Here is a 27,648-nt window from a genome sequence, read left to right as displayed (position 1 = left end):
TGGTACATATGAATATCTGTATTTGGGGAGAGATTGTAAAGGAAATGTAGGGAAGAAGAGGAAGCATCATTGACTTGCATCAGTGACGGGGAAAAAACATTACCATGAAATCCCTTCCATTACCAATTTAAAATATTTCTTTTTCCTTTTGAGACAGAGTGATAAGTTCTCAGAAGAGAAGCAATTTTTAAAAAAAGTTAAGTGTATATATTCTGTAACAGAATGGAAGAACAACATACCACACACAGGTGTTTGAAAAGAAGATGCAAGAGTAGGGAAGAAGTAAGAGTTGAAGTGAGCAAATATTCAACTCCCATAATGGAAAATTCTACACTGGACAATAAAGAATATTTAGTGAATAGTATCCAATAATGGAAATAGTTACAGAATCTCTCTGCCTAGCCATTCAGAATGTCATTATCAATAGTTTACTTTTTAAGTGGGGGGGGGGGAAGAAAAGGAAGAAAAGTAGGAAAAAGAGAGAGTAGAAAAGAAAGATTAGGAGGAAGGAAGAGCAGAAGGAGAAGGAAAAGAAGATTCCTGAAAGGTGGCTCAAGGAAGGTGCATTTCAAGCATGTAGTACAGCTTGTATAAATTCATGGAAGTAGGACATATCATAAAGAATCCAGGGAATGGCTAGTATTTCAATCTGGATGGAAAGTAGAGTAAACGAATGGGCTCAAAATAAAAATATGGGACAATCAAATCTGTACTTTTGGCAGCAATGGGAAAGATTCATTACAAAAAGGGGGGCAGGCATGAGGCAGGGAAACCAATTAGGAGAAAACAAGAAGAGAGCTTGAATTAATGTGGGGAAGTGGAGAGAACAGAAGGTCTAGAAATGTTATCTACCTAGAAGAGAAAGAACTTCCCAACTGTTTGGATCTAATTGAGGTTAGGGATAGAGAAGGAAAAAATGAAAGATGATACCAAAGATCCAACCTCTTTTTAATTGCTAAAAACACTGGTCTTCATCACTGATACCTGTCTCCTTCTCACTTTAAACATTAGCATTTAAAAATATGCATTATTACCAATTCAGAAGTTTAGTCTTTAAGTTGCCTATTCTCTCAAGCAACTGTTCTATAACTCTTTCTTTCTGGACAGATGCATCATTCTATCCCTTGAATGGATACTTACAATAATAGAAGTTCTAGAGTCCTCCTCTAATCAAAACTCTCTTCCTTCCCATAGTTAGCACTGACTACTTGGCACCAAGACCAAAGTACAGATTCTTTCTATATTTCTGGACTTCCCAACTGCAACATTTGTCATCTCTATTCTTCAACATGGAACATTTGTTTGTCATTCATTTCTTATTTTCCTGACTAAAAAACCTAAAATGTCCCCTTTTGTTTTCATGCTTCACACTTCACACATCCCAAATTCAAAAACAAAACCCAAGAAAAAGGTTCTTTAACTTTGAAATCTGTGAAAAAAAAATAAAACACTTTGGAAAGTAAGAGTGAGAAATAAAGTTTTATCTTGTTATGATAAATAGTATCTATATAAAACTAAGAAACAAAAGTAAGATAAGAAAAAGAAATTGAGCGAGTAAACATAGGTAAAGAGAAACAAAATCAACACTTTTAAAAGATAATATTGTGGTTTACTTAGACAACCCTAGAAAGTTACCTAAAAAAGTGAAAAATAATTTAAATATTTAACAACTTCAGCAAATATATAAGATATAATAATCAACTCACACAAAGCATAAGCACTTCTGTGTATTACCAACAAAATTTATCAGGAAAAGATTAAAAGAGAAGTTCCATTTAAATTAACTACATAAATAGTATAAAATATTTGGAAGTCTATCTGAAAAGACAAATACAGGAATTATATGAACATAATTATAACTCTCCACGCAAAATTGGAACTAAATATTTGAAGAAATTTTAATCACTCATGAGGACACTGAGCTAATATAATAAAAATGACAATACAAATTAAAGTTATTTAATTATTCAATCCTATACCAATCAAACAACCAAAAGATTAAAGAGTTAGGAAAAAAATTCATCTGGAAGAACAAAAGGTCATGAATATCTGGAGAATGAAAAAAATTAGGGAAGAAGAAGACTTAACAGTTTCCTATCCCTAACTACACTACAAAGCCATACTTACCAAACAAATTGTTATGGCTTAATAGAAGAGAGGCTACTCAGTAAAACATATTAGATATATTTACTAGTAGCTAGTATTTGATAAAGACAAAGATCACAGTTATGGGTCAAGGGCTCACTTTCAAGAGAAACAGGAACATTGGAGAGCTGTCTAGAAGAAATTAGGTGTAGACTGACATCACACACAGTATACACCAAGATAAACTTTAAATAGGTACATGATTTAGATATAAAATGTGACATTATAAGCATATTAAAGGAACATGAAAGAAATTACCTACCAAATCTATAGAGAGAAAAGAATATATGACCTAATAAGAGAGAGGTTTACAGGAATTAAAATGGACAATTTTGATTATATAAAATTTAAAATGCATAAGCAAAGTCAGTTCTGCTTAAATGAGAAGAAGGAAACTGGGAAAGACATCTTTGAAGCAAGTTTCTCTGATAAAGGTCTCATCTCATTTCTAATACATATAGGGAATAGATTCAAATATGTACAAGTAAGAACCATTCACCAATTGCTAAATAGACAGTTTTCAGAGCAAGAGGCTATCAGTATTCACATAGAAAAAAATAGCTTCAAATTGCTAAAAATAAAAAAAAGAAAATTAAAACAACTTCATACATATCATATGGGCTAAATTGACAAATGGAAAATGACAAATGCTAGTGAGACTCTCGGAAAACAGATACACATTTCATCTAGTTCATGGAAATCTTAACTGGTTCAGTCATTCTGAAAAGTACTTTGGAACTATGCTTCAAAAGGTATTATATTATGCATACCCTTTGACCTAGCAATACTTCTATGAGATCTATATCTCAAAGAATGAGGAAAAGAATCCTTATGTACAATACTATTTTTATCAGCTCTTTTTGAAGAACTAAAAATTGAGAGAAAGTCTATCAATTGAATAATGGATGAACAAATTATGGCATATTAATGTGAAAGAATGTTGTTATGTTATAAGAAATGATGAAGGGAATTATTTCAGAAAAAACTGGAAAGACTTGTATGAACAGATGTGAAATGAGGAGGACCAGGAGAACAATTTATACAGTAGCAAGAATATTGTAGTGACAAACTTTGAAATACTAAGGAACTCTGATCAACACTATGACCAACCACAATTCCACCAGATTCTCCACTAGATAGAGACATATATATACATTTATATATAACATGCATAAATAATATATATACATATACATCATATACAAAAATATATAAATGTGTATATATGTGTTAAATATGGCCAATGAAGGAATTTGCTTGATCATGTGTGTTAGCAGCAATTTTTGCTTTATTTTTTCAATGAAAAAGAGGTGGGAGAAAAAAAAATATAACCCTGAAAATAAAATAAAATTGAATTTAAAAAGAGAAAATGAGGGTTAGCACATTTTAAGCTAAAGAAAGAATCCCATTTTTCTGTTGCTACAGTGATAGAAAAATATTGAAGATTGTATAAAATATAGCATTTAGAATATTGCATTATGCATAACTATGTAGGAAAGCAATTAAAAACGTCATTGAATTCTGCTCAAGAATTTGATTTATTTAGCCTATAATTCTATGTTGAAGGTAAAACTTTGTTCCATCAAATTCTTTGAGCCGATAGGCAAAGAAAAGTAAAAATTTCTCAGTTTGCTGTGTGTATGTGTATTGCATGTATATTTTTTCTAAGATGGGAAGAGAAAAAATTAAGAAGTTAATGGAATAAAAAGTTCAATTCAAAATTGGAAAAAAAGTTCTGAAATAGGCTATAAATACAACAATTCCTTCTTATTTCCCATCTCTACATTATTATAGCAAATGAACATTATTTGGGGATTGGGAGTTGAAACTAATTTTCTATAAAAGAAGATGCAAATCTTTGAATTTTCAAATGTAATGTTCTGATCATAATCATAATACTGATGTGTGAACTTAGAGAACCATTACATCACCATACTAAGTACTAAGTATATATGTGAACCATTATCTCATCAATTCTACTGCATTAACACCTTGTTTCAAGTATACTTCTCCTGAGTTCTGACCCTCACATTTTCTGGCTGATAGCTGCTTATCATGTTCCATTATGGAAAAAATGGAATTGATATGAGATGGGAAGATTCCATCCTTTTTACTTAGTGGCTTTCCACAAGAAATTTAGAATTTTTTAAGAGATATGGATTATATTCCTATTTAAAAGGATAGATTGAGTCCATTTAAAATGGAGGGTCGTAAGAAAGTGTAACCTTTATTATTTCAGTAATATAGTAGAACTAACATTAGACCTAGATATAAAAGACCTTAGGGTCAGCCCCATTTATGATTTTAAGAAAGCAATTTAACCTGTATGAGTCTGTTTCTTCATCTGTAACATATATCAATGGATTCCTTACCTTTACAGGTTGCTGTGAAAATCAAATGAGATCATGAAAAATTACCTTGTAAATGCAGAGTTCTATCCTTACAGTTAATTTATTGATCTAATTTCATATATTCTACTGATACATATGAAATATGAAAAGAACCAGAGGAAGACTTCCAGTATTTAGATAGAAAGAAATAGACAAGACGGTATAGACAAGTTGCAGTCTGTAATGGAAAGAATGCTCTCCAGTATGAGATCATGGATAGAGAATGTTCACTGTTTTCATTGGGGATGCACCATACAAGTTCATAAGACAACAAATCTAGTGTTAGAATTTCCCTTGGAGGACATCTAGTCTAACCATTAAAGGTAATATATGAACCCATATCCCCTGATTTCAGAATCTTTTCACAAGGCTTTCATTGACATATCAAACCAACACTTGCAAAGGTATCATATTGATTTATAGTGTGTGCAAATATATCTTGCCAGCAGTAGTTAAAATAACATAATCAAATAAATCCCCTTAAACCTGGAATCTATTAATGATTATTTAATGTCAAAATTCAATACAATATTCTTAAGATGGTCTTTTAAGGAATTAAAGGCAAGAATGAAAAGACAACTACAAAAACTAGTCAGACATATACAAGTGTATGTATCTAATACGTGTATAAATTCCATGAAGCAATTTTAATCTTTAAGTTATGTGTGTATACATATATGTATATATGTGTATTATATATGTATATATGTATATATGTACATATATATAGCTGAGTAGTTGATATATGTGTGCATATATGTATATAGTTCCAAAAGTGTAGCTTTAAGTTTTGATAACTTCAGAAATATAAATGCTACAAATTTGCAGAAACAACAACTAAAAATAAATTATTTAAAATACTTACATTTTTCAACATAATTACAACTGCTGACAATTTTCAAAATTTGTAAAAACTTTCATCAGCTACTGTGCAGTGTTTGAAAGGACTGCATTTATAATTCTAAACTTAAGCTCATTCAAAGAATGAAATTTTTGATGCATACATGGCCAAAAGAAAAAAGTTGGTAACTAAGGTGGCCAAACAAGGAGGACATCCTCTCTCCATACAGTGATTTGAAAAAGTATCTTAAGAAAACTATCTTATACAATGCAAAATTACAAATTAGTTAAAATTCACATTAAAAATTTATTATTCAAAATTCACAATACTAAATAAGTCAAAATGAATGTATATAATTATATTTTAAAATGTTTATTAAAATTAGTAGCATTTAAACTTCTGAAGACATTACATCTTATTTTATCATTTTTTTGGGGGGGAGATGGTGAGACAATTGGGGTTAAGTGATGAACTCAGGTCTTCTTGACTTCAAGGCCAGTAAGCTATCCACTATGCCATCTAGCTGATCCTAAAATATTACATCTTAAAACTAAACTAAGACTTTAGAAACTCCTTGTTCTTTTGTTTAAGGAAAATCAGATGGAAAACGAAACAAAAACAAAAAATCTCTTTGAATAAAAATAGATCTTGAAAGGATACCAACCAGCGTTTTCTCAGGAATTTGTTATTATTTAATTAATAATACAGATGAGATCTTCCTAGATATGAGGCATAGGTAAAGTATACCTAAGTTCTCCCCAATAATTATTTCACTAGAATGATCTTAGACCTGATGATTTATATAAGTGAACTTGCAACTTTAAATATAGCAGCAATGACATCATTTTGAAAGAAATAACAGTTTTCCTGCTCCAATACAAGAAAACAATGTCAGAAGTACCTTAATAAGGCATAAGAAAAAATATGATTTAAGATATCCTAGGTATAAGAGAATTAATTCTCTCTGATGCTCAATGGCTTATTCATTGTGTGAACAAAGTCAATACCTCTAATGAAATGTAGACAGGGTGACTAAATCAATTCAATAAGATGTGACAGATAGACTAGCATGCTGAGTAAATCTAGAAAGAATAATGCTTGAGAAATTTGTATTTGGACAATGGGTAATTACGAAAATCAATACCTATGTATGAAAACATGACAGGCAACCATCAGTCTCAAAGGGAGAACAAATTACTCAGGGTTTTGGACTCTAAGAACTGCAAGAGGCTGAGAATCTACATAATAGATTGTGTCCAATACCTATCAGAGGCCTTTCTTTCATAAGAAACTTTGAATCGTTAGTACATTATTCATGTCATTCACTTCCTCTTTTCTTTAATACTTTCTCTAATTCCACTGCTCATTAGTATTTCTTTCAGATTTTTGTTAATGGAGAAATTAGAGTATACCCTCTGCCCTGCATTTCCTATCCCAAATCATCCAGAAAACACAGCCTATTTCATGTCCTGGGAGTGCAGGGAAGCTGGCCATCTAGAGCAGAGGGCTACCCAAACTAAGAAATATTATCCAGGACAAGTATTGCTTCCTAATCCTTGTGGGCTACAGTATCTCTGGTTCAGATGGGATTCTTTCAACAAGCAGGTACTATCTAAAGATTAACAGTAGGTAATCAACTCTAGATTTACCCCCTACAAAAGATGGGTTCAAGTACTGCCTCAGAAACCACTGACAATCCCCTAAATGTTTCAATGCCCAAGGCAACTCTGAAAGACTCTCAATTTTAAGGGAAATGCCCCAACAAATAAAATTTCATGTCTAGCTTACATACACACACACACAAAAAGCTGATGCATCTTTTTGACCTTTAAAGGAAGCTAAACAATGTTCTTATACCACAAATCAAATTTTCCATAATACCACAATCTAAATGATTTCATTAAATATTTTATTTGTCCCTTTAATGTCAATGGGTTATGATGTATCCCATCGATGAACTCAGGCTGTAGAAGGAAACAGGACTCTTAATATATGGCTAAATCCCTCTCTTATTAGCATTTCAGGTTATTGAGAAAAGTGGAGTTATAGATTAAGTTTTTCTTTATTTGAAATAGGCAATATTCTATTACCCTGCATAGAGAATGGCTTACCTACCAAGAGTTAGTAAATGCTTTCACAGGCCAAATGGAACAGAGACAGCAAAAAGATGAAAAGAAGCAAGATTACATACAATCTAGTGCTTGTTAGAAAAATCCATAATAGACTATAATTATATCTTCATTCCAAAAATAATTTGGATTTATCCTCAAAACAGCTTATGTGCTGTAGAATTAAGAATCTTTCTAAAAGGAAGGAGAGAAAATGTTTTGTCTACTGATTTTTGTTTGCAAAAGTCTTGCCATTTGCAAAGAATATTAGCAGAGCCAGTTTTCAAATATGTCATTGTCTATTAGACATTTTGCCAGAGATTAACTGGTCACTTTGAAATGGATAACATTATAGTTACAAAAAGATTTCTTAATGTGAGTTGTCATTAATATATTCACCAAAATCTTTGGACATCTTTTCCAAAATACTTACAGATTGGTGAGTGATTACTTCAAATTCCCATTCTTCTTGGATCAAAAATGCTCATAAAGCAGGGGAAAGAAACATGCATTTATTAAGTTATCTACTATGTTTTAGGCATTATACTAGGTGCTAACAAATATTTCAAGTGATTCTTACAACAACTCTGTGAAGTAAAGCTATTATTATCTCCATCTTACAGATGAGGAAACTGCGTTAAGCAATTTGCCCAAGATCATACATCTGAGTGTCTGAAGAAGTCTGAGAATCTAAAGAAGTGTCTGAGAAAGAATTTGAACTCATGTTATCTTTACTTAGGATTCAGTGCTCTAGCCACTGTACTACTAAGTTGCCTGTTTCCTTAGAAGTAGGGCAGAGGTGAAAAATGTAATAGCACTTAGTAATTAAAATCTGATTTCTCAATTAAACATATCATTGTTACTCTTAATTATGCTGATTGTTTTAGTAAACCATGCAAAAGGAAAATTATTCACAACCAGTTGAGATAGGAAACTATAAATACAGAGCATAACTAAATTCACTCAAAGAACACCCTTAAATGTGAACTTAGTGATTTAAATTCTTAAAATATAACTTTTAACTATTCCCTTTACAATGAATATAAATAAGTAGATATAAATCTTGAAGAAAAAAATCCAATCAGTCTTACCTCAGCTTTAATTTTATTGTCTCCAAAACAGAGATGTTGCAAATAGGCTGCAGCATTTGACTGCACAGAAGGGAATTGATGCTGCAGCATCTGGATCACTTCAGGAAGTTCAGGGTCTCTCCATCCAAATTCTCTGTATATAAAGGAACAGAAAAGCATCAGCAGCAGATCTGCCAGTGCTGTTAGGATGAGGTCAATTCCATTAAGATATTTACTTAAAAGCTTGACATGTTATCATTTGACCTCAGCCTCACTTTACCTGTATGTAAAATGAAGAAAATAATATTTTTAATATCTATCTCATCAAGTAGTCAAGCTGGATAAAACAATGCTTTTTTACCCCCAAATAATACATTTTTTGAAGCATTGTACTAATATAACTTGTTTTTAATATGATAACTATAAGGACTGGTTTAATCTAATAAAATGATTCTTTTAACATCTTCCTCCCTTTCAGACAGAATTATGTCTAAATCATTTAGTTCCTTAGATTCATTACATCACTAACTTTCTTAGAGCCTTTCACTGACTCCCAATTACATACTGATTAAAGTTCAAATGTTCACTCATTTCTTTAATAATCCAACTCTTACCCACCATTCTAGAACAAAATACATTTTCAAACTCCCTGAACCAATCCTTCTCATAATAATATCTGAATATTTATATATTTATAAATTTATATCAACTCTATCCTTAAAAAACTTCTAGAATGTGCCTTTAAATTACATGTTTTAAAAAACACTTTTACATAAAGGAAGTTTTATTTTAAACTTACAGTTTAATCTTCTTTAAACCCTTCCATTTGTCCTATCATTCACAACATTTCCCCTGCCACAGTTATTTCCCATAACTTTGTGACTGCATATGACACCACTGACTTTATCTTCTTCCCTAGTCTCTGGGACACTGAATCATATTAACTCTACCTGTTGCATCCTGCTCTCCTGTGGATTCTCTATACTCCATAGCATCCTAATTGGGGCTATTGGTGCCCATAGCTCTGGCCTTACCCTGAACCCTGTGGTCTTTTTATATTTTCCTTCTTTAAGGAGTTCTTCTTCCATGGATTCATTTTGGGGAAAACAAAACTAATAACTTCCTACTTCTCAGGACTATTTCAGGGAAAGTGCTTTGCAAAAACCAAGGTATTTTAAAAATGTGATTTGTTAATTGCAGTTGTAAATACCTTTAACCGGACAGCAGCAATCTATACCTATAGTTCTTTCCTGAGCTCCATTTCTGGATCTCTAATACTTTCTACTAGTCTTGTTCACATCTCACATTTACATTTCTAAAGACAAGTCCCCAAATTGTATCAGAATAAGTCTTGACCCCAGATCATCCTGAATTCATAAGTATCTCTCTTTCTCTGTATCTCACTATTTTTCATCATCCCAATCAACACATTTATCAAATAGTTCACTTACTCAAAAGCCTAAAATGACTATTTCAAGACTTATTTGAAAAGTCCAATCTTAGCCTGGAACTCAGGGTCTTCCATAACATGCCCTAAATCTCCCATTCTTCCTTCTCATAATCTCTCCACTTTTGATAAAGTGATTTCCTTCATTCCCTCCTTAGAGAGTCATCACTCATTCTTGCCTATATGATTTTATACATGTTCCTATCCATAACTGAAATGTGCCTTCACCTATTTCCTCACCTAGACAATTCCTACCCACCCTTTAAAATCCACTTAATTTCCCACCTCAACAATAATCCTCCTGCTAGGCGAATGTTTGTGAAAGTAATTTGACACTTATGAGTTCTCTTTTCTGAATTTCCCAGTTTCCAGCTCAGTGCTGTTCATGTAGTCAGGGCTCAATTAATATAAGCTGTATGAATCAATGATCATTTCTTATATTTCACTGCTATAATTTATCTTACTTTTTCACTTTCAAAATAAACAACCTGAATTATTTTAGTCAATCAGAAAAACTATTATTACCTGATCCTTTAATCATATTGAAATAATTAAAAGCATATAAATTATCAATGTAAGGACACAGGATTAATTGTAAGAAAGGGACTTTAGTCTAGAATGAAAAGTACAAAATAGGTTTGAGAATGGAAAAATTTGTCTGGGAAAGGATCATTTACTTCAGTGTAATAACTGCTTGGTTATGATAAGGTGTTAGATCTCATCTGTCACCCAGAAAGCATCATTAAATTAATGCTTATTGATTTATTGAAGAGTTAAGACGAGATCTTATGATACAATACTAAAAAATATTCTAAAATTTCATATTTTAGTGAGGAGGGAATAGGAAGAATTAAAAAAAATAAAGCAAGAGCTGGGTGGAGCTACCTTTGAATCTTAGTTTTAGCATTTGAAAAATTAGGATAATAATCTATCCCTTACCCATCTAACAGCATTGCTGTGAAGAAAGCATTTTTTGAATTGTAAAAGCACTATATGAAAACTGAGCTAAGAATATTGTTGCATATTGTTTTTAGATGCTTTGGTAATATGGTCTAGAATCACAGAAATTTAGAGCTCTACAGAACTTTTATAGTCATATATTCTCATCTAATCTAAACAAGAACCCCTACTTCAATATATCTAAAACTAATCACTTTGATTTTGCTCAAAAACTTTTCATTGATGAATAAACCCTGGTCATACCAGACAATCCATTCTTTCTTGATGCCAGGCCTAAATCTAACTCTTTATAATTTGCCTTCATTTTCCTTAGTTCTTTTCTTTGGAACCCGAATGAGGCCTCTTCCACAATGCAATCATTCAAATATTTGAGGTATTTAAATATAATTTTTATTCTCTTGATTCCACTTCCCCTTAAGTCTTCTCTTCTTCAGGTCATATATTCCTACTTCCTACAACTAATCCTCATATTCCATAAATATTTAATATTCTACCTATTCCAAGAACATTTGAATCATGGGTGGTTTAGTGTGTGTGTATGTATATATAGAGATCTATATATTTATAGATCTATATATATATATGTGTGTATGTATATACATACACACATATATAGATATGTGTGTGTATATATACATATTTATACATATATATGCAGCTTCAATTTATGTTAGGTCTACAACAAATGCATTTAACATTACTGCTATCTTTTCGAAGATTATTTTCTATTTTCATATCTTTATGTTCATAACAACAAAACACTGTATTAATGAGACTGTCATGAATATTATACTACTTACACATAAGGACACCACAAGAAAAGCTCATCATTTTACCTTTCAATAATTAACCATGTACTTAAGACTTCTAAATAAAGTATTTTAGTATTGCATATGTTATAATTGACTTTGAAGAACTTCAAAGATTTCATCAATGTAATCTAGTTATTCCTAAAGAATTCTTTTGAATTAGAGGATTTTTAAGACCTATTTTAAAACTAGGACAATGAAACACCAACTTATTATTAGATACTATTCAATGGAGAAAATGATAAAATCTGATTTCTGCTTCCCATTTTGGTAGCTATATAGTCTTGGGATAATTCTCTTATTGGTTTTATACCTTAGGTTCTTTTCTATAAAAGAAATATAATTATTGTCTATCTCAGAAAAATGTTATAGAACACAAGATAAAATAAAAAATAAGTATTAATTTAGTTAAATTTCTTTGTAATTAATAGAAACATTTGCAAGTCAGAATCAGCACCTATGTAGCACTGTTTTCTATCTTCTAAATTCTAAAATAATACATCCTAATGGTTCACATAGAGCTACAACATTAATTTAAAATTAAAGTCAGACATAAACTAGGCATGAGGATTTCTGATTTAGAAAATTCTGTTGAAGCTGGGGAAAAGTAAGATTAAAATAATGTGCCATATAGTAGTGTGAAATAGAGAAGGATCTGGTTTCTATCATTGATGATCTATTTAAAACACAATGAGCCAGATTTTCTCAAAATATCTGTTCATTAGTTCATTATTCTTTTATCAAATCTGTACTTTGGGATAGTTAGCACCACTGATTAGAGCATAGTGCTAAAAGGGCCAAAGGTATAGGCTTCATCCAAGTCTCAAGCCAGTTTTACCTAGGGAAATACCAAATAGATTTTCCCTGAAGCCATACCACAAATGGATGCTGTTGATCCCATTGGGGGCTGGCTGAAAGAAACATATAGGGAGGGCTCAAGAAAACCCATTTTAGTTGCTATTAAGCAACTCAACGTAATAGATCCTTCTAAAGTTGATTTGGTATCTTTATCATAGTAGATAATTTAGAAAAACAAGATAGAGATAGGAGAGACAAAATTTAAGTTTCCTACCAGAACTGAACATGTCCTTTGTTTTTGTAAAATCATATTTGGAATATAGTTTCAATCAAATATGAAATTATCACTGCCTTTTTAGAAATGCAAAAACAGCAATATGTTGTCTTTTTGCAGATAGTACATTTCATGTTAGTTTACTATTCTTGAAAGCTTTTAATTTATTAAATATACACTGTAATTAATGATTAAGCATAAAATTCTACTTTACTAAGTAAATCACAGTAAAATATGACAAAACCAAAAACCCTAAATAACTCATTATCTTTATAAAACTCAAGGCTTTGGAAAATGTTTCACCACTTCCTTCTAGTTTCGTTAACTTCCTTTGGAATAATATAGCTATACAATCCTCATCACCTTAATGGTAATTTCCAAAAGTATATTCATTTTAAAGTTTCATCAATATCTCATGAACATCAATAAATTAAAAGTGGGGAAATCACATTTAAAATATCACATGGTTGTAGTCTCAGAAGATGAATTAAGCTAAAATTCATGCTTTCAGAAAGCAATTAGCAAAGAATTAATTTCAGTCTTCTTTATTAACTACACAATAATTGCTCAATTAGGTAACAGTTCATGTAGCATACATCAAGATTTCCTTCTGAAGAATGCTGGAGAGTGGCATTATATGAAACCATCGTCACAAATTAGCTTCAACTTAAAAAAAAACCAGATATGGTTTAATTAGTAGCTAGCATAATACTTGGCACTTAATAGGTGTTCAGTAAATATATTCAATGAAATTATGTTTTATGAATTCAAAAATTCTTAAGTAGATAGCCTAATGTTTTGCAATGTACAAAATGATTTTTTAGCGTTATTACTTTTTTTTGGCTTAATGAAAATTATCCTAAACTTTTCTAATAGTGTCTTGTTGACAAAGTATATATATATATATATATATATATATATATATATATATATATATATCTCCCAGTTATTTCCAGAGTTTTAAGAGAAAAAATAAAACTGTTTCTGTTATTATACATAGCTTAAGTCTCAACTACAATTTTGGAGGAAAAAAAGTAATTCTTTATATACTATGTGCAAGCAATCAGCAAACCTTTATTAGGCACTATATATATATATATATATATATATATATATATATATATATATATATATATATATATATATATAATACGAGGCCATTATATAGCTCAGAAGATAAAATGCTGGGCCTGAAGTCAGAAAGAACTGAATTCAAATGCAGTTTTAGGTACTCACCGTGAGTACCTAAAGCATGAATAAGACAAGTCACTTAGCCTGTGTTTGTCTTAATCCACTGAAGAAGGAAATGGCAAACCACTTTTGTATTGTTGCCAAGAATATTACTTGAACAGTATGGTCTTTGAAGTCACTGATTCAGAAATAAATGGAGGATTGAACAACAACATGTACTTAATATGACCATGTGCTAGCTCCTAGGTAATATACAAAATTTAGATTGGGCAACATATCTGCTTTCATGGAACCTATCAACTTGCCGGGAAATATGACATGCAAATAACTAAAATGCAAAAAAAAATGCATGATAACAATTCCAGATAAATTGCTAGCTGAATTCATACTTCAATGGAGAACTCCTCCAAAAACTCCAGGAGCCCAGGCCAGCCATGCCTCCTTTTCTACCAGCTTCATGTCTAACCTTTCCATAATGTCCCAGAAGCTTCATTCCTCAGGAACACGTCAGTTCTAGAACTCTGACTTCATCCGTACCCTCTAGTCCCAGAAACCTTTCTGATTAGAGGATGGAAAACTCTCAGAACATCCATTTAAGATTGTCGTTCAGGTCAGCTAGCTTCATTTTCCATCTAGCTGTATTCCTCTGACATCTCCGTCATGTTCCTGGGCCTTCCATCCTTGACCACTTTTCAATTTCCTTTTATATACTCTCTCTTCCCATGAGATTCTAAATTGAGTGAAGGAAATTTCTTTTTCATGTTTGTGTGCTGAGTGCTTAATCCAGTGCCTGGGTACAGACAGAGTAGCCACAGAATATATGTTTATTAATTGACTTTCCTGATAAGAATTCTATGAATTAGGTAATCAAAGTATTATTGTTAATATTTTATAGACAAGAAAACTAAGCTTCAGAGAAACTAGGTGACAATGATAACAAAGATACATAGGAAATAAAAGAGCTGGAAATATAACCCCAGGCATTCTGATTCAAAGTCCAGTAGGATTTCCACAATACCAAAAGGATATTTTAGTTATCCATATGTATAATACTGTTAGGAATATACATATATAAACATATTATATATATATATATATATATGTATATATTACATTATATGGATGAGTATATGTAGCTATACATATATGTCAGTATTACTAATATAGTCATATATAGTAATATTATAATACTCAATAATATATTCCTAATAATCTATGGCTATATCTTTATGATTATCCATGATTTCCAGAAATTTTTATTAGAGAAAATTTATGAAAGCATATGATAACATTATATCTATATATATATTAGATATGATTTCTAATAAACTTTTATTAAAGATGTAAAAGAAAATTATGTTTTTTTCCATTACACTAATTTTTATTCTTGATTCCCAAATTCATCATATGTTTTCTAACAAAAAAATGATTTACATCATCTATCACTTATAATGTTATTAAGAATGGTAACCAAATATTCTCTTAATGCAGGTTTTTAAAAACCATCTCCCTTTGAATAATTCCTGAGAAGGCTGAAATTGATAGAGGAACTATTAATAGTTCCTTTTACCACATCAATTCCTAGGTCATAAGGATGGCAGAACAGATAATTATCTGGTGTAGCTCAAAGTTCTGCAGTTAGGTATTTAATTGACACTTAATGTTTTCAGGTTTGAAAGGATTCAAGACAATCTGACTTTGGATTCCAGTTCTAATACTTTCTGTGTGACCATCAGAAAGATTTCTTGAGTCATGTTTTCCTCATTTGTAAAATTATGAGTTTGGCTACTAGTTGATCTTTAAAGTTTTTGCTAGCTCAAATTATCCAAGATCATTCAGTCATACATTGATTTTTGAGGCAGGATTTCCTGATATCACCCAGATTGAAAGCTGAGAGACTGTACACAGGCTCACTCCCACTTAATGTTGACATGCTCTATTTCTGCTTTGGGCCAGTTTGTTCCTCTTTAGGCAATTTTATTTTGGTACACTTCAAGGATTGTCCATATTGATGCAAGTCTTAGTAGGCACATCTAATTGACTTTAGTTCTACAACATCTCAGAACTACTTTATTCAAGCAATCCAGCAGCATCAGCCTCCCCAATAACAGGATTATATATCACTCTGCCCATGACTGTTTATGACTCAGATGGTACAGTTGTGTAAGGAAAGAGTAGAAATTTATATAAAGATGGAGAACGCATCTATTTAACCAAAAAAATTAGGACATAGAGAGATTAGAGATTTATTAAATGTAACACAACTACTAAAAGTCTAGGAAGAATTTGAATTCAAATCTGACTCCAAATTCAACCCTCTATCTACTATGCGACTTAACCCACCTTTAAGGTCTGAGTTTAAATCTAGGATACTCTTACATTTATTAGCTGTAGGCTAAAATCATTGTGAACATCAATTGTTTCATATATATAATGCAGAGTGGTTTATATTTAACAATCCTGTGATAGGTACTTCTCCTTCCAGAACAGAATATGGATACTCCTCGTTCTTGTATGGATTCATCTGGATTTTTGTTACTCATGTCAAAGCAACCTTGAAGAATAATTCTTAAAGTCTAGTAGCATCATAAAAATGGAAATTTAATGATTCCTCTGGATCTGAATCCTGCATCCCCAAATAGCAGCTTTGTGGATGAACTGGAATCATGCACATAAAACACTTTGCAAATCTAGAAACACTGTCTAATGTAAACTGACTTTTAAACAATATTTTACTCTAGAGAGAGCTGAACTTATAGTTAGAAAGATTTTGTTTCTGTGATGGTCTTAGGTTAGCAAGTTCATTCTAAATCATAGAAGAATTCCTTAATATAAATGCCCTTTGCACCAGAATCTTGCTTTCAGGGAAAAGCTACTTCTCTAAAGACCAGTCTTAACTTCATTTTGAGGATATGCTTCTTTAGGAAAAAAGTATGTATTATGAGAATCCTCATCCATTTTCCATTTTAGTTTGTTATGTGAGCTAAGTTATGTGTTTAAAAATTATTAGGTATTTTTTGTAGACCCAAGATATAATTTCAAATTTGTCAAACCCACAGAGGCGAAAGGTAGTCATATTTTAAAGAGGTATTTAGATGATTAATTTCCCCCTCTAAATCTGACCAGGCAGATAAAAATAATGCAAATAATTCTAAATTATATTTTATCATTTTGTTTCTTTTTTTTAAAGGGTTAGGAAAAAGAACAGAGATCAAAGGAGGGAAGCACTATTTTGATAAAGTGTTCAAAAATAATTGTAGGACTTTGTCACATATATGTGTGTGTAAATATATATGTGTGTGTGTATATATATATATATATATGTACATATATATATATATATATATATATATATATATATATATATATATATCCAAATGATCAACATTTAAATAATTCTTCTGAAATGTTAAATACAATTATAATTTTCCCTTTGTGAATTTCTATTAAAATCCAATATTTTAAATTCTTAGTTTTAAAAAGCCTCATAAAATTCTAGTGGAATGTTTTTATCTAAATAAATATTATGCTATTTTGAAAGTATTAAAATGTCAGAAAAACAGTTCACTTTAGCTTCTGCCTAAAGTGGAATAGTAGTATCATATATAAAATGTTTCTTAGCTGAAGAAGATCTGGAAGGATTAAAAAAAAGAGAATTATCATCAATTTTCTATAGAATCAGTCAACATAAACCTCAATACTTACTAGGTTACACACACACACACACACACACACACACTGTGTGAAAAATGTTAGCACAGCTATGAAATATGGAAATGTAACCTTTTCTAGGAATCAAAAAACTGTCACATAAAATAGCAATATTTTGAATAAATTTTTATTCTTAAAGGCATACCTGCGGACTTAGACATCCAATGCTCAGTAAAGAACAAAAAATGAAGCATTATGAAATTATTCATTTTAGGCATGGAGATGGATTCTACAAATGGAACTTTAACAAGTACTATGCTACCATAAAAGGACTTGCTTTTGTATTGGGAATACTACTTATAAGGGATAACAGCACATTAGTAATTTCTTTTTTCAATTCATTGCAATATAATTTAAAAATTTAAACTCTAAAGTATTCTGAGAGTCACAAGTTTTTTTAAATTATAAAACAAATATTGATACTGGAGAGTTATTTGAATAGTACGTACATTTGTATGAAATCTTGGAATATAGCTAAATATTTAAAAAGTGCTACTAATTCAGTATAGAAACACAGCAAAATTTTTAATGGTGACTGTCCCATATATCACTGGAATATATTCTTTCTGAGGGAAGCAAATAATGAGAACATTCGAAGTAATGGTATGTGGGAAATTAATGATCTATTAATTTGTGCTGACATTCAGGTTTATAAGAAAAAATTGTAAAATATTGTAAATTATTCTAAGGCAGAGATATATCACATCTTTGCATTTCCCCCAAATATTTAAAACAGTACTGAACACAGCATAGATACTCATTGTTGACTGGTGGATTTCTTATCTCAACATGAAGTGTAGGTATCCATTTTCAACTATACCTACTGTTGGTTTTACTTCTATAGACCACAAATTCTATGTTCCATATGATACTTTTTACTTGCATGACATTATAATTTTCATTGGAATCCCATCAGAATTTATTTGGGCTAACAGTGAACAGAGATAATGTCCTTTTAAAAAATCTTATTACAGCCTGAAAAACCAGGTCTGAAATATCTCTCAAGTGAGTCATTTGTTTACATGGAATGTTCTTAGCAAGAAAAAGATATAAATATTGTCTACATTGGAGCATAATTTCAGAAATATTATAAAAGAGTGGAACTTCAAGTATCACCTAATTTCCTGACTCTACATAATAATGCTTTCAAATCATTCCAAAGGCTAGGAATAATTGGAAACATTATTGGTAATTTATAATATAATTGGTGTCCTTGGTACTTACCAAAGTTTTTTCACACACACACACACACACACACACACACACACACACACACACACACACAACCTCATCTATTCCTTAACCTATATCTATGAGGTCAGCAGAGAAGCATTAGTGGAAAGAAGAATAAACTTGTCAGTAGATATGAGTCAAAAATTTCCTTTGTTACATTAGATTACCAAGGGCAAATCATTAAATTCCTCTGGGTTTCAGTTTCTTCATATGTAAGAAAAAGAGGAAAAAGCATCATAATATTTAGTGAAATAAATATTGGATAATGGCAAGATAAATAAATATATTTGGATTTCAGGAAAGATATCAGTTCAAATGCCACATCTAACACTCAATAGCTTAATAGATAAGTGAAAATAGCCAAGTTATTTAAGCATTAAAAGCTCATTTCCTTATCTGGATAAATCATATATGATAATATTTTTGGTCAATGTCACAGAGATGCTGTAAGAATCAAATGAATTAATGACTAGAACATACTTTGCAAATTTTAAAATTTGATATGAAGATCAGGATTGTTGTAAGGAAACAATACTTTGTGAAATTTACCACACCATAGAAAGGTGAGTTACTATACTTATTACCTTTCTTTTTTTTTCAAGTTAAAAAAAAAAAGTATGTATGGTATGGAAAGCTCCACCGGCATCTATTCAAAGTCTCACCATTTGCTGTTAGCCAAAATGGGATTAGAACCCAATTCTGAATTTTTGTCCACTTTTTTTTTTCAGTACAACACATTTATTTTTCTTTAATTCTAAATAAATCCAACTCCTTTAAGCCATTCACAGAGAACTTTTTTGTTTGTTTTTTATTTAAGTATCTGATTATTCTGAATTCCCTCTTAATTTTTAAAAGTCTCTTCCAGTTGGGAAGAGCAGAAGCTGCAAAGTCTAATGGAAAGAATACTGGATTTAGATTCAGGAAAAACATGAATCCTTGCTTTTCAAATGAGAACTATTTTTATTAGTTACAATCATCGGAATGAATGCCTCATGTAAATAGGTGATTGCTAGGATTTACAAAGTGCTTTAAGGTTTTATGAATATAGTATATACTATTTAACATATACTTTAACATATTTAACATGTATAGGTTTATCTGCCATCTGGGGGAGGAGGTGGGGGAAAAGGAGGGAAAAAATTGGAACAAAAGGTTTTGTAATTGTCAATGCTGAAAAATTACCTATGTATATATCTTGTAAATAAAAATCTATAATAAAAATTTAATAAGGTTTTATGAATTTTATCTCATTTGATCCTCACAATAATGCTCTTACATAGATGCAATTATCATCCCCACTTTACAATTGAGACAAACAGAGATTAAATGGCTTACTCAGGTCCACTAGTAAGTGTTTGAGGTTGGATTTAAACTCAGGACTTCTTGCATTCTACTATGCCATTTGTCTGCCCAAAGAATCCAGAAAAATAATACCAGTAGCTAACATTTATATAGCATTAACTATGTTTTAGGCACTATGCTAAGTGCTTTACATTTATTATCTGATTTGCTCCTCACAACCACACTGGGAGGCAGATATTATTATTAGGCAGATTTTGCAGATGTGGAACTTGAGGCAGAAGGTTAAATGACTACTTCACTATTTATTCTGACATGATATAACTTTTCAACTTTTCTTCCAAGGAAATGAATGCTATTCTGTCTTTAAAATACATTGAAGAAGTACGTACCCTACTAATAGTTCAAATCAAAAAGAGATCTGGTGTAAGAAGGGGTCTAATGAATGCAGCTGGACTGTGCTTTACCAAATAATAATGCTAATTCAGGAGATTAAAACTTTTTCTCATGATTGCTTCATATTATAATTATAAACATCTAAAAGTGTCCCAAATGCTTGGTTCACCATTGCCTTACATGGTTTGTAATCTTGATTACATGAATCACAGTTTTGCTTAGGCCATTCATGACTTTTTTTTTGTGCCCAGATTTCAAGGCCTTATAGAAACTGGCTATGCTTTTCCTTTTCCTTTTTATTTCCCACTATTTCTCTTCCTCTTTCCTAAGATTAAAACAAAACAAAACAAAAACCCCCTATATAATTAGTTCCTTTCTTCTGCTTCTTTTTTTTATTTGCTACCTACAGAATCATAGAATAGAAAGGGATTTGACAGGTTATTGAACTCTACTCGAATCTGAATGGGAATGAAGAAATGCATTTTCAACTTCCTGGCATAAACTCACATATACAAATATATTTATAGTAGTCTTTTTCTATAGCCCAAACTAGAAAGTAAGGGAGTATACATATATTGAGGAAAGGTGAGAAAAATTATGGCAACTGAGTGGAATAAAAGATAATTGTGCCACAAGAAATGACTAAATGTACAGTTTGAAAGGAAACCAAGAAGATCTCTAAAAAATAATGCTGAATATAGTGAGAAAAACTAGAACAATAGTCATGTTGGCAACAACATTATAAAGAAATACAATTTTGAAAAACTTTAAAATTCTGATCAATTCAATGACCAATTAGGATTCCAGAGGACTGAAAATGTACCATTCTTTCTGCTGCAAAGACTGAAGATAAAATGCATACATACATTTTTGGACAAAGCCAATAATGGAATTTGTTTTACCTAGATAAGTGTATTTGTTATGAGGGATTTTTCTTTTACTCAATTGAGGGGAGTGGGAGAATAAATGCTTGTTAACTGAAAAAAAAATAAGAGAGAAACACATATAAATGAAAATCTAACAAAGATCAATATAGAAAGTCTGGCTTAATGGGAAAAACACAAGGAGGATAAGTTTCAAAGAAGGGAAAAAACAAGAATCATCACTAAATCTAGGTAGACTGGGGAAAGGTAGCCTGAGAATACCAGAGGAAGGGGGAGAGAAGAGCATCAGGGGATGCCAGGGCAGATGGCACACTTTTGCATAGGGTTGGCCTGCCCTACAAATGGAATGGCATTTTTGACAGTTGATATACTAGCCTTGAGGTATGTCAACATGATGTCAAAACAACCAACTGGTAAGTGAAACATTAAATCAGCTGGTATGCCTACATGACGCCAAATAACCTGTCTAGCTAATTCCCTTTTCACGGTCACTGGGGCATCTTGTAGTGACAGATTATGGAGGTTGGATTTACTTCTGCAATTTTTTTCTGGTGCTTCATATTTCCGTGACTTTTAATTGAAAGGCATTAGGGAAATTAGAGGAGCCCTTCCTCTTATCTTAGTTGTCAGAAGGCAGAGACCATGTATGTGCAGGAAAAATATAGTAGCTGCTGCCTAGGCTACAAAAAGCCCAGTTAGTGCCATTGTAGCCTTTTGTTCTTAAGGAATATACTCATTATGAGAACACTTGAAATTGTTTTTCATAATATAGATCAAAAATGAAGAAAATGCATAATACTAAAAGGAACATAGAGACATATGTATGTTCACATGTGCATATATATGCAAACATACAGGCCCCCTATACATTTGTTACTATTTTATCTTTTCAGTTTGGTTGGACTCTTTGTGATGCATTTGGGATTTTCTTGGCAAACATAATGGAATGGTTTGCCATTTCCTTCTTTAGCTCATTTTACAGATGAGAAACAAATTTCCCCATCTATGCAAATCAGCAACATATATTATTAGATGGTTGCTTCACCTAGAAGTTGTGACTTTTTATGTTCACACAAATAGTATGCATCAAAATTAGAAATGTGAACCTGGGTCTTGCCTCCAAAACAGAACCATTTATTTATCACACCAGACTTATTATTCCTTTATAGGAAAGGTGTCTGTGTGTGTCTGTAAATATACACACAGATACACAAACCTGCATAAAATCTTATTTGATATTTTAAAGAATATTTGTTACACAAATTACTAAAAGGTGAGATAATTTGATGGCAGACCATATATCTCTGTGATATCAATATTCTCCAAATATCAAATATGAAAAACTGTTTCATCTAATTACTTTCATTTTGTTATTGTTGCTTTTCAGATCTGTGATATAATCCATGTGGGAATTTCTCAGAGTAGAAAATCTTCCAACAATATTCTGTATAGATTATAGTTATATAAAAGTAATACTTATAGAATAACTATTAATTCTATAACTCATAGTTTTAGAAGATATACATTGAGAGGGTAAGTGATTTGTCCTCAAGGTTGCACAACCAGGTTTGATTTAGAGTCAAGTATTAGGTCTTTTACCCATTATGTGCTAGGTTGCTTATGATCTACTTCCATAAGCCAGTGAAATGAATGATAAGTTCAAGCAAATGCCTTGAGTTGCTTTGGAAATCCCAAATTATATGTAATTATAATATTTGTTTTTATATTTTTGAAACAGAACCAAAAAAAAAAAAAAAAAAAAAAAGAAAGAAAAAGAAAAAGAACCCTATTGTATTCTACAGGCTTTTGTTTTTCCTCTCTGCAACACAGTGAAAAAGGTAATGACACTATGTCATTGATAGTATTCTATCTCTGATTCCTTTTTCTTGCTGAAATCTCAGACTACAAGGCCTCAAGGGCAGAAGCTATGTTTTATTCATCTCTGTATTCCATTCCAGCACCTACTCCAATGCCTTGCACATAATAGATGTTCAATAAATATTTGTTGAATTATTCTGAATAGGATGTCTATTCAATTCAGCATTATATCAAACTTTCTATGTACAATAGTAGAGATTGAATTGGAGATTCCCTATTTCATCTTCCACAGTTATTACTTCAAATATCTCCTTCTCTCTCTCCCTTAACTAGTTCACAAACAACACACACACTGACAGCAGATATCTTAGATGACCAAATATATATATATATGTGTGTGTGTGTGTGTGTGTGTGTGTGTGTGTGTGTGTGTATGTATGTATGTATAATACACACCTACACATGGAAGGGTTTACTCAACTATTTTTAGAACCTCTCAGAATCATCACTCTTTCTGGCCTCCTTCATTTCTGTATCAGAGAAAGGGTTATAAATTATTTTTCTTAGGTTTTGATTCCATTTTTCTCTATTCCTGTTAAAGTTGCTGTTTCACTCTCTCTGTCTCTTTTAATCTCTTCTCTTCTAACTTTTCTATCTGCCTAAAACATTTTCAGAGTCCTTCCCTGTTTTTGCTTCCATAGTTGTTTCATTGTTTTTGTAACAATGCAGTGGTTAGAATTTTTAAAATAGAGTCAAGAAGCTGAGTTCAAATCTAGCCTTAGATATTTACTAATTCTGCAACTCTGACTTATGAGATTGATGAATCAGGGAACCAAAATATGATGAGGTGAAGTCTAGTTTTTGGGGCTCCTGGTATGGATATGATAAGGTTTAGGTTTTGGGGTTCCTTTTAGTAGGGAACAAAATGATAAGGTCTAGATTTGAGGAACAAAAATGAGATTAGGGTTTCTGGTGATCTAGTGGTGCAGGGGTAGGGAGTTTTGGAGAATTCCCTTCTGGCAGTGCAGAGATTTTCTGTAAAGGAATTTACAAATCCAAAAACCTAGATTGATAAAAGAGGTTTATTATAGAGATTGGGAAGTAAAGTTAGAAATCCTGACAGAGAGGCATACAGTCTCATTAGGGAAATAGGTGAGGATAACACTGGAAAAGTTATTCCGGTGGGCAGAGGTTTCCTTGGCATGTTTGGAACCTCTACAAAGAGAGGATTTTAGATTGACTCTTTTATAACAGGAGCCTTGGCTACAAGCTGAAGGGGGCTAGTAGGTGGAGTCCCAAATTGGCTCATCTACAAGTTGGGTTTCAGATTGAGCTGGAATTTGAATAGAATTGAATAGAAGATAACAGAATGAAACTGTTTGTCTTGTTTCCCTCAGGTGGGGTCCCTCACAGAAGCAGAGTTGAAGGAAATTTTCTCCTTCAAAGAGTTTTAGAGTTTTGGGGTCCCTTCTTCATGACCAAGTTACGTACCATTGTCTGTCTCAGTTTTCTCATGTATAAAGTGAGAATAATAATAAATAGTCCTTTCCAGAATTGTTGTGAAGATAATATTTTTAAAGTCCTTTAAGAACTTCTAAGTTCTATATAATGCTATTCTTCTTATTATTATTATTATGACCTTCCCTTAATTTGTCTAGACTATTCTGCTATTGTGTGGGATTTTAAAAAGAATTGGTACAAAGTCTTTAAAATTTTTTCTGTCTCTAAATCCTCTTTTCACCCTTTTGCAAACGATCTTCTCACAATTGTTCTCCCTAGTTATCAGTAACCACTAAATTGACAAATCCAGTAGCCTGGATTTTTATTATGCCTCATCCTTTTAGACCTCTCTAACAATAAATACTCTCCTATTTCATACTCCAAAGGCATCACAATATCCTAATCTTTTTTAACTTGTCCATTTCTTTCCTTGAATGATCTTCATCTTAATTCCTTAAACTTGAACTATTTCTCTCTATACTCTATCCTTCTCTCTCCACAAACTCTTTCATTTACTCATCACAATTTTACTTATCAAGACTCCAAAAGCAATATTTCTTGTTCTATTTAATTCAATAAACATTTATTTAGTGGCTACCATTTGCTAAGTACTGTGCAAAGCATTAGAGATACAAATAATATTATGGAATCCAAGACCAGCATTTCTAATTGACTACTGCAAACATCCTTGGAATCTTACTGACCTCAAATTCAAAATATTTAAAAAATGAGTTCATTTTCTGGCTCTCCAAAATATCTCTTCCCCTTGGTCCCCATCCCCACCATTCTGACTTTTCTTTTTATCAATGACACCATTATTTATCCATTTGCAATGGCCTATAAGGGAAAGGTCAAATTGCTTAATTATCAAAAGCTTCCCCAGTAGGGTATAGTGAAAAGAATATTTAATTTGAATTCAGAAGATCTTTGTGATTCTAATGGCAAGATACTTAACCTCCTGAAGTGTTGCTCTCATCTATAAATGAAAAGATTGTACTAGATGGCCCCTGAATGAAGCCCTTTTTAGTTCTAGATCTATGATATTATACCTGAACTAAGAGGAATCATTAAAAAAAAAAAAATCACAGAAAAAGAGCATTTGACTTTACATTACACTAAGTTTTTAAAAGTGTTTTCAAAATGTTCATAACTATATGAAGCTAGTGTTTATTTCTTCAGTCTTTAAGTGATCTTTAGGGATTTTTTCCCTTCTCATTCCACTGTGGTACTGTGGTGCTTTTGTATTGCTTCTGTGGACTTAGATTTCAGTGAGCAATCAACCTAAGGGATATGGGAGCTGCAAGAGAAAAACTAGCTTAATGGTATGAAAAACAAAACAAAACAAAACCTCTCTCAGGTGAGTTAGGAAGCTCGTTGAAGAAAAATGAAGCAAAGAAAATTATTAGAGAGATGGAGCTTCACTTTCTAGTTCACAAGACAAATGAAATTAGAATAAACATGATGATTGACTAAATATATTCCTTTTCAATAAACAAAAGAAAACAAAAAACTCACACTTACTAATATCACAGAAATTATTTCCAATATAAAATTACCCTAACATTTATTTAGCATTATTTCTAAAGAGAGGACTCTAAGTTAAATACATTTTAACAAATTTTACCTCACTGAAATTTCTTTAGGTTTCTTAATTTTTGAAGCTTCCTCAGTTCTGCTTTGTAGTACTATTTTTACTTTGACATAAACCCTCAGACTCACTGCACCTGGTGGGACAGTTGGAATACTAGGAAATAGGGCTTTTTCCTCACTGTCATTTCCAGGTTCTACATCTATGGCTATCTTTAGGGTACATCTCTTTCTTTGAGGGTCATCCAATCCATATTTGTCACTTAATGAATATTGTGGCAGGTGACTCCAGGGTACTCTCTTTCCTCAGTTTATTCTTTTCACATGTTCTATTCCTCAATCTACCTCAACTACACAAAGATGGCTATACCCTTGCTCCTGCCATCACCCCAAAAGTTTCAATTTTACGTTTGTGAATTCTGCAATTCCTTTATCTATCCTAAGCATAAGCTTGGTTTTTATACCTTTAATTCTCTGTCACTTGCTCTAAACCAGTTCTTTGTTTTCACAGTGACCTTCAATCCTTTTAAAGATCAATTCTTTCCCAAGCCCTCACCCTATTTTGCTCTATTCTGGCAATATTTTCTTCTCCCTCTATAATATTTCAATTGGTAATCTCATTGATTTTTCATGGATCCAATTATGATGGTTGTGTTGGTGATTCCTTGATCTATTTGTCAATCTCCTGACTTTTAGTATCGCATTTCTAACTGCCTGTGTACATCTTGAACAGGGGGCCATATAGACTCAAACTCAAGGTGTTCAATATATAACTCCTCCCAAACATTTCCTCTTCCTAATTTTCCACAACCTAGGTGTCATTCTTGACTTTCTTCTCATCCTATATCCTTTTTTTCTACCTTTGCAACATCTCTTAAATTCACTCCTTCCTCTCCTACAGCATTGCTACCACACTGGTCCAGACCCTCATCACCTTACAGCTGTAATATTGCCATAAACTTCTTTGAGATCACTTTAAGTTTAACCCAGATATACTTTGTTTGTACATAGTTGTTTGCATGGTGTCTCCCCCCCCCCCCCTTTCCGTTAGACAGTGAGCTATTTAAGTTCAGGGACAAGTTTTTTTTTTTTGGCTCTATTTGTATCTCCTGCTCTCTAAATAATGTCTAGCACATAGGAGGTTCTTTATTAAATTCTTGATTTCAGAACAATTTCATACTGTTGTG

General features: G+C 31.8%; 1 protein-coding gene across 1 annotated transcript in view; it reads right to left on the bottom strand.

Moving 5' to 3' along the window:
• CTNND2 (catenin delta 2) overlaps window positions 1-27,648 on the bottom strand; it is a 1,154,077-nt gene that overhangs the window by 310,337 nt on the left and 816,092 nt on the right. The window contains 1 exon segment of the mRNA XM_074279123.1: window positions 8,576-8,708. Within this exon segment, the coding sequence (XP_074135224.1) occupies window positions 8,576-8,708 (133 nt within the window).

Source organism: Sminthopsis crassicaudata, chromosome 1 (assembly GCF_048593235.1).
Source record: "Sminthopsis crassicaudata isolate SCR6 chromosome 1, ASM4859323v1, whole genome shotgun sequence".
In the NCBI taxonomy this organism is placed as follows: domain Eukaryota; kingdom Metazoa; phylum Chordata; class Mammalia; order Dasyuromorphia; family Dasyuridae; genus Sminthopsis; species Sminthopsis crassicaudata.
This window is presented reverse-complemented; position numbering and strand designations above follow the sequence as displayed.